General features: G+C 38.6%; 1 protein-coding gene across 1 annotated transcript; it reads left to right on the top strand.

Moving 5' to 3' along the window:
* Positions 1–8,439: 8,439 nt before the first annotated feature.
* On the top strand, positions 8,440–16,157 carry LOC104520861 (rab GTPase-activating protein 1-like; the record flags this gene model as incomplete). The annotated part of the gene is made up of 6 exons (XM_010162669.1): positions 8,440–8,602; positions 9,841–10,033; positions 11,549–11,759; positions 14,108–14,282; positions 15,056–15,216; positions 16,047–16,157. Coding segments are annotated over exons 1-6 (986 nt in total), but the record flags the coding sequence as incomplete, so codon positions are not given.
* Positions 16,158–16,407: the final 250 nt, after the last annotated feature.

Genomic DNA, 16,407 nt, shown 5'->3' on the forward strand with positions numbered 1-16,407 from the left:
CCCAACTTGACAGGAGGCTGCCTTTGTAGCTAGCAGCTTACCTGATATTCTTTCACTTGTCTGGAGTGATATTTCATCTAGTGTTTATGGTGCTTCTCCCACCCAATATGTAAATTTTAGGGGTTCAGATCAGTGTGTTTCTTTTGCTTTTAAATTTGCTTCTCCATCTTCCTTCATGCCTTTGACTTGCAGTGACTGATGAGGAGAGATGGTGCTTCTCTGTTGGACTGTACATGTCAGCCGCTTCCTTGCCTGAGTCATGCTTCCCTCAAGTGCCAACCACATGCCTGCCATTCCTCTAGAAGGGTTCTTCATCCTGATGCTCTTGAAGTTAAGAGAAATAAAAACAGTATTTTTCCCGGAGCAACTCCAAACTATGACTCTTTGTAATGTGTAAGAGGTTCAGTGGCTTATGAATAATCCAGAGACTCAAGTCAGGAAAGCTGTTTCTCTCCTTGATGATAAATGTCTGGGTATTCACAATGTGTTTAAAAAGTGCTGGTTAGAATTTATTTGTGAAGAAGTCGATGTAGTATGTTTTTGAAGGAAAGCAGACATTTTTTTGTTTATGTAGTTCTCTTTTGATTCTGTTTTCCTTAAATTGTTATTCCTTGGCTGTAAGATGGACGTGTAAAAGCAGTCTGCAGAACCTCTGTATCTAGGCACCCGGTACAACAATTAAAAACAGTTTGCAGTCCGTGAACAGACTAATTATTTGCTGTTGCCCCATAGTAGATGTTTGCTTTCACAGAGCAGGCAGTATTGCCAAAATAAGCTGTGTGGTTACTTTCTAGTTGTGGGGCTTTTGTTTTATTTTATTTTTTTTCTCCTTTGGAAAGACTTTTGTTCTTAACATTGCTTTCCTGGAAATTAGAAGAATTTTTGTGTACAGATATGTATTTGTATTTTAAAATATAGCGATAGAGCGGCCATCTCTCTGTATTAGGTTGATTTTAAATCTTGGGAAACAGTATCTGCAGTCCAAGTAAATACTTGCTTGTTTGTTTGTTTTACCCGTATTTGCTTTACATAATCTTTCACTGCCGGAGATAAGGCACTGGGAAACAATTTATGGGTAATAAATCAGTAGGTAGTATGAGCATAGAGACTGAGCTTCTTATATTAGATGACACAAAAAGAAGTTGAGATTAAGGATAGAATTCTAGTGCTGCTGTTGTAAGTGAGATTTAAATAAATTGATTTTATGACACCTAGGATTTTCTTCTGCAGATGTGTCCACTCGATCAGTAGAGAAAAGGGTTTGGGGGAAGATGGTTAGCTGTGCTACTTCAACATACGAGATAATAAGGAATTTTATAAGGTTTAGTCTTTCAGTGAAAAAGGATTGAAAAGGTAAAGCTTTGAAGTGTTTGTTTAGCTTTCTGGTGAAGTTACGCCTCTCATTCATGTTAGTAAGTACGGAGGGGTGACAGCTCTGTTAGCCCCTCACTAATGTTAGCAAGCACATGGGGTGAGAGCTGTGGTAACACTTAGTTTTGACTCATTTCTTAAAAAAGGCAGGTGCTGTGGTGGAGACACTCAGTTATCTGTGTGTTTGTGTGTGTGTAACTGTCAGCATCTGCCCAGCTCCCAGTTCCCTCAGCAGCAAGTTCGACTGTAACCACATCGCTTCAGGAAACTAGAAATCTGAGTCACGTAGCATCTGTGATTTCAAGTTCAGTCAGTTTAATGCTCTTTTTGCTGTCAGGCATTGTATTTTGTAGCTCAAAAAAGGGACTAAACCACACTTTTCAGTGTACTTTTGTACTTATGTTAGCAGAAGATGAATCTCTGCATAGCTGTATTGGGTCTTCCTCTTCAGAAAGGTCACAGAGATTCTCTTGAGGAACCTTACTTCTGAAAATAGGTAGAACTTCTTTACCAGTGTCTTATTTGAGGTTTGAGATCATCAGGCAAGCTACATGGCTTTGAAAACCTATCTTTAATACAGGATCCAATTCTGTTTGTCTGTTAAATTATTAATTAGTGTGCTCTTGATTGCCTTCTTTCATGAAGGCAAGAAGCTTCCTTTTAAAACATGTTTCTTGTTGCTTACTGAAAATAGATAGATCAACATTTGTCTTACTTGTTTGTTGTCTTTTCATAGCTCTACATTTTATAAAATTTTTGTTGGTTTTTTTTTTGGTTATAATGCTGAAACAAAATTAGAAGTTGTTGTTTGTTTGTTTGTTTGTTTGTTTTTCTGAACCAACAGTGAACTTGAGCAGTAACTCTGAAATATTTGTTGTACACAAACTGGAAGTAAACCCCAAAATGATAACTGCTACAGGAGACTGGTTCATGTAAAAATCAGTATTTACTTTTGGGGACCAGTTTGATGAAGAAGTTTTTTGATCTAATCAGGTCTGCAAAGCAGCTCCCTTCTGGAAAGTCAGTGGCTCTACCTTTGGTTCTTTCTCTCCTGTGACAGTGACTGTGTGTTGCTGTCAGTGCTCTGTCCTGAGCTACCCTCCCCAGCAATCCCATGGCCACGCATCGCTACCTACCATTGTCTTTCTGAATGTGCTGTGGTTTTGCAAGTCTGGACTCAATAGGGAATCCACGGGAGAGATAGGGTGGGAAGGAGCTGGGAGCATTTCTGTCCTGTGTCCCTTACTCTGATTCAGTGCTGAATCCACCTGGCTCTTCCAGGGTTGCTCTTCAGCTTCTCTTGCTCTTCAACCCCTTAGGCTAGTTTATAAAGGGAGCTGCAGTGAACCTGGGGTGCCTTTCTGGAATGAAGTGGGAAAGCTGCTAGGTTTGTGCCTCCTAAAGCTTAGTCCTGTACCTATGTGGAGTAAGTTACAGTCTCTGTCCCCACAACACCTGTATTCCAAGTAGTATGGCTTAGCTAGCTTTCATCCAGGACTTTGTTTAAGCAAAACACTGGGAACTGAAGTACAGCAGAGAGATTAAGTGACTTGACCAAAACTACACAATAAAGCTCACGGAGAAAAGCAACAGCTTTTCTTCAGTCATTGTAGTATCCCTACTGCTTAAGATATTTTTTGGAGCAAGACCAACACCCCTCACTCCTCCTTTTTAAAAGTATATGAGTCTGATTAATTACTTTGTATCTCCAAAATCCTTTGGTCTGAAAATCTATTTGTCAGAAAGACTTTTCTGAAATGGTTACTTTTAAAAATTTTAATTGTTTTATCATAGTAGGGTTTATTTAGCCGAGTTTAGAAAAATTTCCTCCTGTGTATTTGTTGCTGGCTTTCTGAATATTTTTTTTTCTGTATGGTATGATTCATCAAAGTGTGGAGGAAAAATTATCTTCTCTATAGGAAAGGGCATGACTGTTCAAGATACTTCTTCTGTAGAAATTACTTCCTTATGGTAGTAGTACATACTTCCCAGTATTTTTTACTGTGAAGAGAACTGTCAAAGCACATTTTGTTGTCATCTTTCTGAGGCACCTTGGCCACCTTTGTTCATTTGGAACTAAACTGCTCTACCACCTTCAGCTAAGCCACTGGACTTTGTGCAGAAGTACCTGAGGTGCTTTATGTGTGCTGATTCGCCTGTCCCCAACTGTCAGCCTCTCTCTGGTGGTTACTGCCCTCCCAGTAAATTTAAACTGGTAAAGCAAATGCTAAACCTCTTTCATCAATATTCTGAGACAGCGTTCAGCTCCAGGATTGTCTGCTGCTGACCTGAGGGAATAAACTCAACATGATTGTAGACTGTACAACATCTATATGTTCTGCCTAATGAAATCATTAAGTTCTTCCATTCTTAACTTTCAGCTTTTCATTGGAAAGGATGATCAAAAAAATGAGACTTATTTATGAGTTCAATAGTAGGGATGTGTTCTTAGATTTTGTATGTGTCTAATAGGTGACACTGTCATTTGTTCTTTACCTTTTGTAACAAAAAGGAGAGTTGAAGTATATAATTCAGTAATGAGTAAAAGAGGACTAAGTCCTCAATAGGACTGAGCTAACGACAAAAGGGAAATGACATAACCATCTACTGACTGCAGGTGACTGGAAAGTCCAGAATGGATGTGTCTCTTTTCTTGTTAATAAAGAATAAAAAGCCCTTTCAGATGTTCTCCTCCTTCCCTTCCCCAAGGCATGATTCTTTCGGGGAAGTTTTTATTCTTTTTACTGCTTTGCCTCAAAAGTGCTTAGCTGAAGTCTTAGATCATGTGCCTTTATAACGGAAAAATAGAAACTTTTCCCCTTTAAGTAGCTTACTATTTAAGATGGTAAAAATCTCAAGAGTCTTCTTGAGACTCCCATGCTTAAACTCTGACGTGAACTTTACTCAAGTTGTTTGATTTGAAATGTGACTTGATCATGGCTTTGGTTGTCTTTGGCATTAAAAACTATTTTAGTCAGAGTGATCATAAATATTGTGTATAAAGCTTTTACTTTCTAAATAGCATGTGACTAGAATGGGGGAGGAAATATTAATCTGTTCCCTCTCAGATTTTCACTTTTAGTACACACATTTTCCATTAAGACCTTGAGCACTGCTCTTAATTTGTCGTATGACAAGTTCTCTAGCAGGGACGTCCAGAGGTCGTCTTAAGAGAAGACCTGAGCGGTCCGTAGACTTGTTCTTGTAACTGTGTGAGCTCCTCCCCCTCTACTCTGCCCTGGTGAGGCCACATCTGGAATATTGTGTCCAGTTCTGGGCCCCACAGTTCAGGAAGGACAGGGAACTGCTGGAGAGAGTCCAGCACAGAGCCACCAAGATGATGAAGGGAGTGGAGCATCTCCCTGCTGAGGAAAGGCTGAGGGAGCTGGGGCTCTTTAGCTTGGAGAAGAGGAGACTGAGGGGAGACCTCATTAATGTTTATAAATATGTTAAGGGTGAATGTCATGAGGATGGAGCCAGGCTCTTCTCGGTGATGCCCAGTGGTAGGACAAGGGGCAATGGGTGTGAGCTGGAACACAGGAGGTTCCGCTTAAACTTAAGAAGAAACTTCTTTACAGTGAGGGTGCCAGAGCCCTGGGACAGGCTGCCCAGGGAGGGGGTGGAGTCTCCTTCTCTGGAGACATTCAAAACCCACCTGGACGCCTTCCTGTGTGATCTCATTTAGGTTCCTGCTCTGGCAGGGGGATTGGACTGGATGATCTTTTGAGGTCCCTTCCAATCCCCAACATTCTGTGATTCTGTGAAGAGTGTAGAACTGCATTCTTGTGGTCGAGGCATAGGCTTCCTGAACATCTGACCTATTTGTGTTCATGTTTTAGTGCTAAACTGAAACTAGTGTGGCTTTATTTGGACTGAAATGCTATAGAGCGCGTTCAGGTGAATAACACTGGCGGCAGGTTGGAGTAGGATATAATGAAGGGCTGGAATTCGGGGTTCTGGGGCGGTGATTTATTCAGCTGACATAGTTGTGTGTGGAAAAAGGTGTGTGTCTGCACTCGATGTGGTGTTTAAGCCAATTGTAAAGGCAAACTTGGAGTACACTCTTAAGGATGTTAAAGACCTTACAACTCAAAGGTAATTGCAAGAATGTGTATGGTATGCTTTCAAGTGTCTGATCTGAATGAGAAGCTCCTTGCAGTCATCTAAGGTCTGTAATATTTCCTTTGTCTTTCAGATTAAAATGTAGGAAGTGGAACTTCTCTAAAGCTGCCTTTCTGCACGCAGAGCAAGAACAAATATTTTGTACATCAGCGTGCTCCTCTAGTTGCATTATCATAATTTTCTTTGGCTTTACAAATGTTACATTTTCACTGTTTTTATTATTAAAGTATTGCTACAAAAAACATTCTTTTCTTGATCACTTGGTGTTTTGGAACTGTAACTGAGAAGCAAGCGTGGCACAGTTCTGCACCTTGGTACTGCTGTGAAGGGCAATGTGAAGCTAAACCTGTCCTAGTTCACCAACCACAACAGACATTTGGTGGAGCTGCCGCTCTGTGGGAACTTTCTAGTTCACAGTGTGCTTGTCAGTCCTTTCTTTGCTGCAGAAAGAAGAGCTGGTAGTATGCTAATGTGTTTTTTCTTGTGGTAATTAACGTAGTAGAACCATCTTGTATTGGGGAGTTCCTGTGTTATTCTCCCATAACTAAGCACCAAAAAGAAATAGACTAAATCACAAAAAAACCCCCCAAAATTTTCTGATCCCTCCTTTCTGTAAATGTGCTAGAAATAGTGGTGAGGCTTCATCTCTGTCATGTTTGGTAAGTCCAGCAATAGTAGGTATGGGGTGGGAGGGAGAGAGGCTTCTGGTAGGCGAGGTCTTTGCTCCTGATGTGACTGCTGCTCATCTGCTGCTGCTTTCTCTGGTGGTGGTGTAACTGGGGAGCTAATGATTACTCAGGTTATGCTGTGTTTGGGAAACATATTTTAATGTCCTTTAATTGCCTTTAAAGAGCTCTATCATAGAGGACCTTCACTTTTATATTGAGGATTTACTTTGAAATTAATATTTGTTTTGAACCAGACTTGCTGTTTATTACAAATAAACACAAGCTCTTCAGCATCATTTCTATAACATGACATTTCTTAAAAAATACATGGAGTTAATAAACTATTTATAACATACTTAAAATCTTGTGTATTAAAACTTTGTCTTTTGCTAGAAAGACCTTTAAAGCAAAGATGCCTTAAAACTGAAACAAAACTGACTCCAGCAGTGAATCCGTTACCTAGGCTTGGGTGGAGCTCAGATTGTCATGTGTCTGAAAAATATTCATGCCTGTGAGTTCAGACTTAGTCTGGAGATATGAAAGACAACAGAGTGCTAAACTGTTAATCCAAATCTGTCATCACTCTCTGAATATTGTAGCTGTTGTTTAGTGGCTTTTTTATAATGTCAATCTTTTGACAAGATTTTTTGCTGTAAAAGTCAGTTATCTGAAGAACTTGAGTTCTCAAGTTATTCTGGGATTTCTACGTGTGATATCCTCACTGGGTAAAATGGTGGCTAGGTTAGGGAGAGGGAAAATCTTTTTGTAGAGTTGCATGTACAAATGGTTGTGACAAGCCAGGTCCTTGAAAGAGCAAAAGCGTGTTGATTGTATTTTCAAAACTGATACAAAATATTTTTGTGTTGAAAATAGTCTAGTTCCCACACTTGATTTTTGGTCTGAAGTTTCTAAACTGCCTCTTGTGGCTAGTGTGTGAAGTAATGCCTGTTCAGAATGGTGGAGAACATGCATGTGTGCATGTCTTTTTATTATTTTTTATTTTAAGTGCTGTTTTTGTGGTTCCCTATAGCTAGACCTAAATTTGCATTCTTTTCTTGATCACTTGGTGTTTTGGAACTGTAACTGAGAAGCAAGCGTGGCACAGTTCTGCACCTTGGTATTGCTGTGAAGGGCAATGTGAAGCTAAACCTGTTCACCAACCGCAACAGACATTTGGTGGAGCTGCCCCTCTGCGGGCACTTTCCAGCCTTGCAGAGTTGACAATAGCAGGTTTTTTTCCCCCGTGCTGAATGTGACTCTTCCCAACTCTTGAGCACAATAAATCCCAGCACTCAGCCAGAATAGTATTTTTCAGGAAACTGAAATGGAGATAGACCATATCTGGAAGTGCAAACTATTGATAAAGTCTATCTGAAAATATATTTTCTCTTTTATAACACAGAAAATATAAAAATATACATCAGTTTAAAATATAAAAGGTCTAATAGACACTGTTCTTCATTCCCCAAGGAATCAGGGAAGACATTCTGAACTAGTGTAGGTGATACTGTCTTTATTTGGTGGATACCTACAGCAACTGTCCTCATTTGGAAGTGCCAGGAGTGGTTTTGGTTCTGTGTTTTTATATAAACTTGTAATATATAGTCTGGCCATTGTTTTGCCTGTTTGTTTTTTTTTTTGTTCTGTTTTGTTTTATAAGTGGTGTGGTTAATTTTAACTCTGCTGTAGGTGTTTTCAGAGAAATTTGTTGAGAAGGTTGTGATTGTGGTTTAGTATCATCTTTGACTTCATCACCTATAAAGAATAATAAAACCAACTCTAACATAATTGATTGCTAAATATGTTTTCATGTGGAGAGCATACACTTTGATATGCAGTTTTTGGAAAATCAGTCTCCAGGTCATCTCTGTCTTCACACAATCTGCGTGGTACTGGGTTTTTCCAGCTCAGAAATATACCTGTGTGAGGGAGAGCAAAGTGCAGGAACTGGGGAGGTGTAGGGATCAGACTTTGGAAGATAAAAAACAGAGGAAGTGGAAGCATTAAGGTGAACTTCTTCATACGTTATCTATACACATAGATAACAGCCACTGCTCTTAAATCATAAGATTTTTAAACACACCCCCTAAAAATCATACTTGCTGTTAAAAAAAAGATTCCTTATACCAATGAAATCAGAGTTTGAGGAATATAGTATCATGCATTCATATAACTAAGTATTATAGTATTCCACAACATCTTCATGTTATACCTATTAACATATTGTTTACAGCTTCAAATCTAATTCTTTAGTGTTTTTCTTTCTTTGTTAGGTTCTTGTGGCAGGAGGGAAATACTGACCTGAGATGGAAGTCAAAACATCATTTAGCAAAGCCAGTAGGATTCCTGAAACCGTATCCACGTTAATTAATGAAGATTTTGTCCTGGTTCATCAGCAGACTGAGGACACCTCTGGGAAAGATGAAAAACCTCAGCTAAAGGTTCACTATTACTTTATTTTAAATGTGTGCTAAGATGTGTATTGATCAAAAGATTGCAACTTTTCTAGAGTATTTAATTAAAGATATTTGTATGTGCTTGAAGAGACTCTTAGACTGTAATTTTTGTCCTTGCTTATTACCAGTGAAATTAACAGCTCAGATTAAGCAAATGTGTCTAAAAGTGGGAGTTCACTTTTTCTTTTAATAACTTCTTTGAGGGTCAGCATGGTTAGTATTCTGTGGATTTATAAATTAGTAAAGGACTAAAAAGTTTTTTCCAAACCTGAGCTTCAGGTTAAAGCTTTGGAAATGTTCTTTATTTAGGGATCAGAGACTCTGAATGTTGTTATCTTAACAGCACATAGTTAGGCTGCATAGGAATAGACCACAGAGGGTCTTGGTTCTTAGTTTTTAATTTAGTTTTCTTGCTTAGTGCTACTTTAGGCATGATTAAGACCTTTTCTAAAAGTTTTCTGCCTCGAAATAGCAGACTATTTTAGCATTTTGGGTGACAGCTGATTGGTTAATTACAAATTTCCCCACTTGAGTTGCAGTAGCTGATTTACTGGTTTTGGTCTGCTTGGGACAATAGGAATTTGTTCCCCTTGAGATGACAGTAAGTACTTAGTGTGTGTGTTTGCATAACTAGCAGTTATTTACAACCAATGATTTCTGTCTGTATTAAACACTAGCTCTTCTTTAGTAATTATGTCTGGAGGTAGAATCCATGATGCAACTTTATTATTGGCCATGCGTTTTTTTGGTCTGAAAAGCTACTACTCGTGAAAGGCTGTATTTTTTTTTTCCTAGGGAATATGTCTCACCATTTCCTTGCCGTTTTAGTCTTGCACACCCCTCCTATGCAATTAAGGATAATTAGTGAACCAACTGAAGTGAATTGGATATGACTTAGAGACTAAATGTTCTTTAAGACTAACCTATAACAGAGTCTGTTGATCTTTGTTCTGAACTGAGGATCTAAACACACAAACTTGTTATTTTAAGAGATGTCTGTAGTTTTTAGGTGGATGTTAGTTGGATTAGCAGTGAGAATATGTGCATTATATGTAACGGGATGGGGCACTGAATTATATTTAATTTTGTTGATTTGTAGTGTTTTGTCTTGTTCACCAAAGTTTCTTGACTTTTGCAGTGAGTAAGACTGTGTGTTTGAAAAAATAATAGTGAAAGTAAAACTACAAGTACCTTTAAAAAATGTCACCTCCTTCTGCTAACAGGTATTTTCAAATGGAGATGATCAGCTGGAGAAGGCAATGGAAGAAATACTGAGGGATTCTGAAAAAGACCAGAACAATTCCACTGCTCTCCAAAAAGGCTCCATTGATGCAAGCAGCCAGGCAGCTGGAGATGGGTCAGCAGGTCAAACAAATCAGCCATCTTTGCACCTTGTCTTAGACCCTTCTACTACAGGTATTGCTAAAGTGCTTCCCCCCTCCATCATATATGGCAGGTTTGTTCTTTATGCAATTTCAAGTTAACCTTAAAATGAATACAAAGCCTTCTCGAGCTTCATTCCAAAACTATACTGGAGAATATCCTGGGGCTCCTCTCCTTTTCTGATTAGTTGAAGATTATAGACAGGAATAGATTACCATCAGACTGATACCCTGTTTTGGTCAAGATAATGTTCATTTTGCCTCCAGCCCTAGATGAGTTAGGACTAAGTACAGTGGAACTTGCTGAATGCACTGTAGTTGAGGTAGAGATGTGATGGATGGAGTATGAGAAGTTTCAGGGCGATGTTCATTGGCAGCAGTACCTGCAGATACACCCTTAGCAAACTGATAAACTTCTCAGCTCTGGTTCTGTCGCCAGGTATCGATAAGGACAGCTTTAGATTTGATATTTGCCAGGAGTGCAACTTCTCTGGTATTTGATGTTTTGGTGAAAAAGGGAGGACTGAAAACCTTTTGTTTAAACTATATTGTATATATTTTATATAAAATATGTTGCAGCTTTTTAAAAATATATTAGGAATACAAGACTGTGGCCATCTCTGTTGGCCTTCAATTAGAATTCCTTTTCCCTCAGTAGTATGCAGAGCACTTCTGTGGCATTGTGTCAGATAATCCCATAGCATCTGTTTGGGAAGGGGAAAAAAAAAAAAAGTTTTTCAGGTGGAATAACCTAAACAGTTTACACATAATGGAAACACCCTTCTCTTAATTACATGCATGCTGTATTTTTGAGAAACTTACCTTACTGGCTCCCTGTTTGACATGCTTCAGACAGAACACAGCCCTTAGCATGAATGAACAAAGAAATACTTGTACCTAAACTTCCCCTCCCACCAGGAATAATTCAATTCTGCAACCCTTATGATTGAAGTATTATGGAATTATTAGCTATAGTAGTAAGAAATAGAAATAACAGGGCAGATTGCTTAGAGAGTTTTGGAATGTCCATCTTTGGAGATACCAAAACTCAGCTGGACAGAGCACTGAGTAACCTGATCCAGTTTAGAAACTAGCCCTAATCTAACCTGATCTGTCTTTGAGCAGGAGTTAAAGCCAGATGACCTCTAGAGCTCTTTTCCAACCTAGATTATTCTGATTCCATACTTAAATTTTTCTTTCACCTCTCCTCTGGATTCTCAAATGTCAAAATGCCTAAAAAAACTCACCAGAAAACAACAAAACTAGCAGAACTCCCAAAAGTTCCCTCAAGATCGCCCCTGTCCATAGTAGTGTGATAGTGGGAAAAGGATGCTTCTCTGTGCCATACTTGGAAACATGTATTAGAATAGATATTCTATTCTAAACATTAATATTAAGCTGCCAAATGGATTTCTTACTATTGGAGCTGTATTTTTGACTCCCGTGTCCATTCTCAGAATAAGTGGGAGATTTTGCTGTGGAACTCATTCAGAAAACAGTGTGTAAAAATAAAAGCAAATGGTTAAAGAAGTGGTTTCTTCATTTTCAGAAATCTCTGCCCCAAGGCCATCTTCCCCCAGTGAACCCCTGGAAGAGGACAGCGTATTGTTTAACAAACTGACTTACTTAGGTTGCACAAAGGTGTCTGCACCTCGAAATGAACCGGAAGCTCTCCATGCCATGGCAAACTTGAAATCCTCAAGTCAAGCCCCTTCACCTGTAACGCTTTATGTTCCAAACATTCCAGAAGGCTCCGTAAGGTAATGTATAAGTGTTTCATTTGTTACTTGCACAGGTGGATTCTGACTTTGTTACTCCCACAGGGAAGCAGAATTGCTGGATTTGTGCCTAAAGTTCTTGCTGAAGATGATTATTGTTGAGAAATTCCTCTGAAGGAACAAAATGCATGCTCAGATTTAACACACAGTACATAGGTGGTGGTAGCAGTTGCCATACAACGTACTTTATCAACAAAAATCTTTCTACCTGCATCTCTGTCAAATGTGATCATAGAATGGTTTGGGTTGGAAGGGACCTTAAAGCTCATCCAGTTCCAACCCCCCTGCCATCAGCAGGGACACCTTCCACTAGATCAGGTTGCTCAAAGCCTCATCCAACCTGGCCTTCAACACTTCCAGGGAGGGGGCACCCACAACTTCCTTGGGCAACCTGTTACAGTGTCTGACCACCCTCACGGTGAAGAACTTCTTCCTAATATCTCATCTAAACCTCCCCTCTTTCAGCTTAAACCCATTTCCCCTTGTTTTGTCATTAATTGGCCTTATGAGAAGTCCTTCCCCAGCTTTCTTGTAGCCCCTTCAGGTACTGGGAGGCCGCTATAAGATCTCCCTGGAGCCTTCTCTTCTCCAGGCTGAACAGCACCAACTCTTTCAGCCTGTCTTCATAGGAGAGGTAATAAAAGATACGCTGGAAAGGGAGAGCTGATAAGACCTGTTCTCTCCCGTCCTCCCTGGTCTGTAGTCACCTCCAAGGTAAATACATTGAGACTGTAGTAGTCCTGCTGGCCTTGGGTTAGCTGAAGAGATTACCGTTTTAGACTCTTACATGTATGTTGAGGACTTGAGATGCTAGCCTCTGTTTCCAGACATTGCTGTTCTAAAGCCAAGTCTCACCTGTGTCTGCCTCATGACACATATACCCATAGTCTCTAGATACTAGAAAACATTTATTTGCCCTATGTGAGAAGAGTCTTCTAATTAGTGATGAGAGTGTCAAGGGTTCTTAATCAGGGTGCACTAAAGGCACACCTGTAGCAGTCTTGCATCCAGAAGTAGGCATAATCTCAATATTCAGGATTTTTAAGGATATGGTTAATTTCCTTCCTTTCCTGAGCTCTGCCTGTGTATTGACTAGCATCTTGTGCAGCAAGACAGAAGGACCTTCCAGCACATTCATTATTTTCTTTGATTTTGCTCTTCGAATCCAGTTTGAGCTTTTGTTTGACACTACAGCAGTGTTTCATTTGAATTAGGAAATTACAGTCCATACTTTTACGATGGCAACTGTCACTTAGACGTGAGATGTGAGGTGTCCTGTACCCATTTTCGTAGCCATTGTGGCCATTCAAGAAGGTTGTTTTGCAAGTGAAACTTGCAGGTTCCTTTGGTCTTTAACTGCAGAGGACATCATTAAATGAAGGACTAGCTAAGAATCTGCACAGAACTGTAAAGGTGAATCCTTGCGTGACATAATACACTCCATCGAAGTTCAAGTGACACCAGTGTCATCTTTGAGCAGTGTTTCCATTCCCGGTGTCTGAACATCCATCATGTGGGGTTCCATGTAACGTGTCCCACCAATATTGCAGTATGCTCAATCCTCTCGGGGCTTTTCTTGCCTTTAGAATTTTAATCCTTTATTTTCATTGTTACAGACTTTGGGATTCAATTCCATGTAACTAATGTTTATTCATCCTTAATGTGCATATGGACAAATAGCAAAATGACAGAGAACTGTGTGGCTCTAACTAATATTCTTTAAAACTCACCATCTGTTACTCCATTCTGAGACTACCACGCCCGTTATCTTCTTTAAAGAGTCTTTGGGTTCTGAGTTTGAGAGGAATTTTAAATTCTGTGTGAGCCCTTAGATCTGTGATTAATATTGACCTGAACACGGCAGCAAGCATTTGCTAAGCTATACAGTCCTGTTGATTCTGAATAAATAATGTTTTCTTAATGTTGTCTTAAACAGAGATTTAAATTTTTTTATAATGCTGCCTTTTCTTTGATCTTTGTATGGAAATTGCATTTTCACGGTTGCTGTGGTTTCTACATTTCTACTCTTGTCTTTTTCATGAACGATTGCAGAGCAGTGATGGTCGTTGTTATTGCGTGATCTAGAGGTACTATATTTTTCTATATTATGCCTTACAAAAGAAATTAAGCCAATATTGCAACCAGAAACATTGACATCTTAAATTTGGAGAGCCTCACATTTCTGTTCCTACTGCCCATCTTATGTACTTTAATTTAGTAGTAATTGCAGTTTAGATATTTGTTTATCTAATTGCAGAAGAGCCTTTTAGGTAGGGCTGTTCGTTTTACTGACCTTTTTCTTTGATCTTCCCCGTTCCTTTCCTTGACAGAATAATAGATCAATCAAGCAATGTGGAGATAGCCTCTTTTCCAATCTATAAGGTGTTGTTTTGTGTGCGTGGACAAAATGGGACTTCAGAGAGCGACTGTTTTGCATTTACTGAAAGCAGCTGTGGAACAGAAGAGTTCCAGATTCATGTTTTCTCCTGTGAGATTAAAGAGGCAGTAAGTATTAAATGCTGTACAGTGAGTGGTAAAAAGGATACAGGTGGTGTTTTAAGAAGTTATTCCAGATGTGGAAAAATATGTGCCTTGAAAAATATGTTAACATATATATATATAATGAGTTTCACAGTCGTACGTGAATATTGATACAATTTAATTTTTTTCTTTTAGTATTTCAGTAAAATTCCAAAGTGCACTGTAATGGGAAGATTTAGAAAGCCTAAGCTTTCTGTTTTTCAGGCTTCATTTGGGTAGGTTTCAGACTAAAGTTGCAGTGTAGACCTCATGAATTACAAAGAATAATTTTCCAGTACTCTGCCTTAGATATTTTAAGAAGAACTTTGTGATAGTTTGGGAGAAAAGGATTTTCTAGGGTGGAAAAATAAGAGGTTGAAAAAGAAGAAATCTTTTTTTTTTTTTTTTTTTGACATCTGCAAGAGCAAGCCAGAAGTTGTGTTGTTAAATACACAACCTGAGCAGTACATTATTCAGGTCCTCTGAGTTGCATTCCTAATCTTGAAATACAGATTAATTTACTGAGCATTACCTGAGCAGTGAATGCGACAGGAATGGAAATAGGAGGTGTTGTTACTGAATTTGCTTGGTCATTAAACACCTGATCTGAATGTTTTGTGTTATGTGAATCATGCTTTGTGTTCAGTCTAAGAGGCAAATGACAGTAATTTTATGACCTTCCAAACCACTTCACAGTATCCAATTAAAAATACTCTTTTATTTTTGGTAAAACTATGAATTATTTTGCTTTTCTGCAGGTCAGCCGAATTTTATATAGTTTCTCAACAGCCTTCAAACGTTCTTCCAAACAAGCATCTGATCACGTAAAGGACTTTGTTCTCCCTACTCCAGATAGTGATGTGTACACTTTCAGTGTTTCCTTAGAAGTCAAAGAAGATGATGGAAGAGGAAATTTTAGGTAATCTGAATGGAAGGGGAAAAGTAGGAATCTCTTTGAAAAAAGCACATGGCTACTTGCAGAATGCACAGCTACGTTGCAGTAAAATTGATTTGGTCTGTTTTCATAAGCAGGCTTGTTGTAAAAAGGAAGCTGTTGCTTTGCTTTTTACAATTTTCTTCTCTGCATCTTTTCTGTAAAAAGATTAAAAATCAGCATACCTTTTTAAAGTTAGTTTATCTTAAATACGTTATTTCTGGTTGGGATTCTCAAGGTAGGCTTGTGTAAATGGAAATAATAGTAGGAAGTCTGGTATAAACATGAGTCAAAGCAATTTTCTTGAGTAAACACAGTCTAATGGTATCTCTCTTTTCTGGAGAATTTTTTTTTTTTAATAGGCTAATGAATTCCAAAATTATTGAAGATTTAGAAAATGTAAACTTGTTTCAGCATTACAGGGGGCAAGGGAGCAAAATATTCTTTGCCTAATGGTTAATTACAGGATTTTTTGGAATGGAAGAGGGAATTGATAGTAAGAGTTCATTCTGTGAAATTATCCCCTTTTTTTTTTCCCTTCAAACCCAGTATGTGGTGTATTGTCTGTGATTTTAGAATCCCAAAATACCCCATGCATTTTTTGATACATTTGTCTGATAAATCCTGACAGCATACTAACTGTGAGCCTATAGCTTGTTTTTTTTCAGTGCCAGTTTATTAATTTATGAATAAAGGAAGAGAAGGTCTCTCGAATGAGTTGAGCCAGAAACAGTTTAACTGGGCTGCTACTCTTTTCTGAATTTCACAGTTAATCTTCTATACCCGTCCTAAAGAAACTTGGTTTTGTCTTTTAGCCCTGTGCCAAAGGATAGAGAGAAATTATATTTCAAGCTTAAACAAGGAATTGAGAAAAAAGTGGTGATTACAGTTCAGCAACTCTCGAACAAAGAACTGGCCATTGAAAGGTAAGATTCTCATAAAAATAATGTGGGTTAAGTGTTTGAGAGAACAGAAAAAAATACAACAAGAACACAGAAAGCATTATTGTACAACGTAATTCATTTATAGGTGTGCAGTTTAGTTTTAAATTTATTTTGAAGTATTTGTATGATTTCTAGGTGAAAACGAAACGTAGCCTGTAATAAACATTCTTGGTTTTTTGCCTTTTAATTGTCTTTTTGAATGTGGCATTAGGATACTTATGACATTCAAATG

This window comes from Antrostomus carolinensis, unplaced genomic scaffold, assembly GCF_000700745.2.
Source record: "Antrostomus carolinensis isolate BGI_N321 unplaced genomic scaffold, ASM70074v2 scaffold15042, whole genome shotgun sequence".
Taxonomy (NCBI): Eukaryota; Metazoa; Chordata; class Aves; order Caprimulgiformes; family Caprimulgidae; genus Antrostomus; species Antrostomus carolinensis.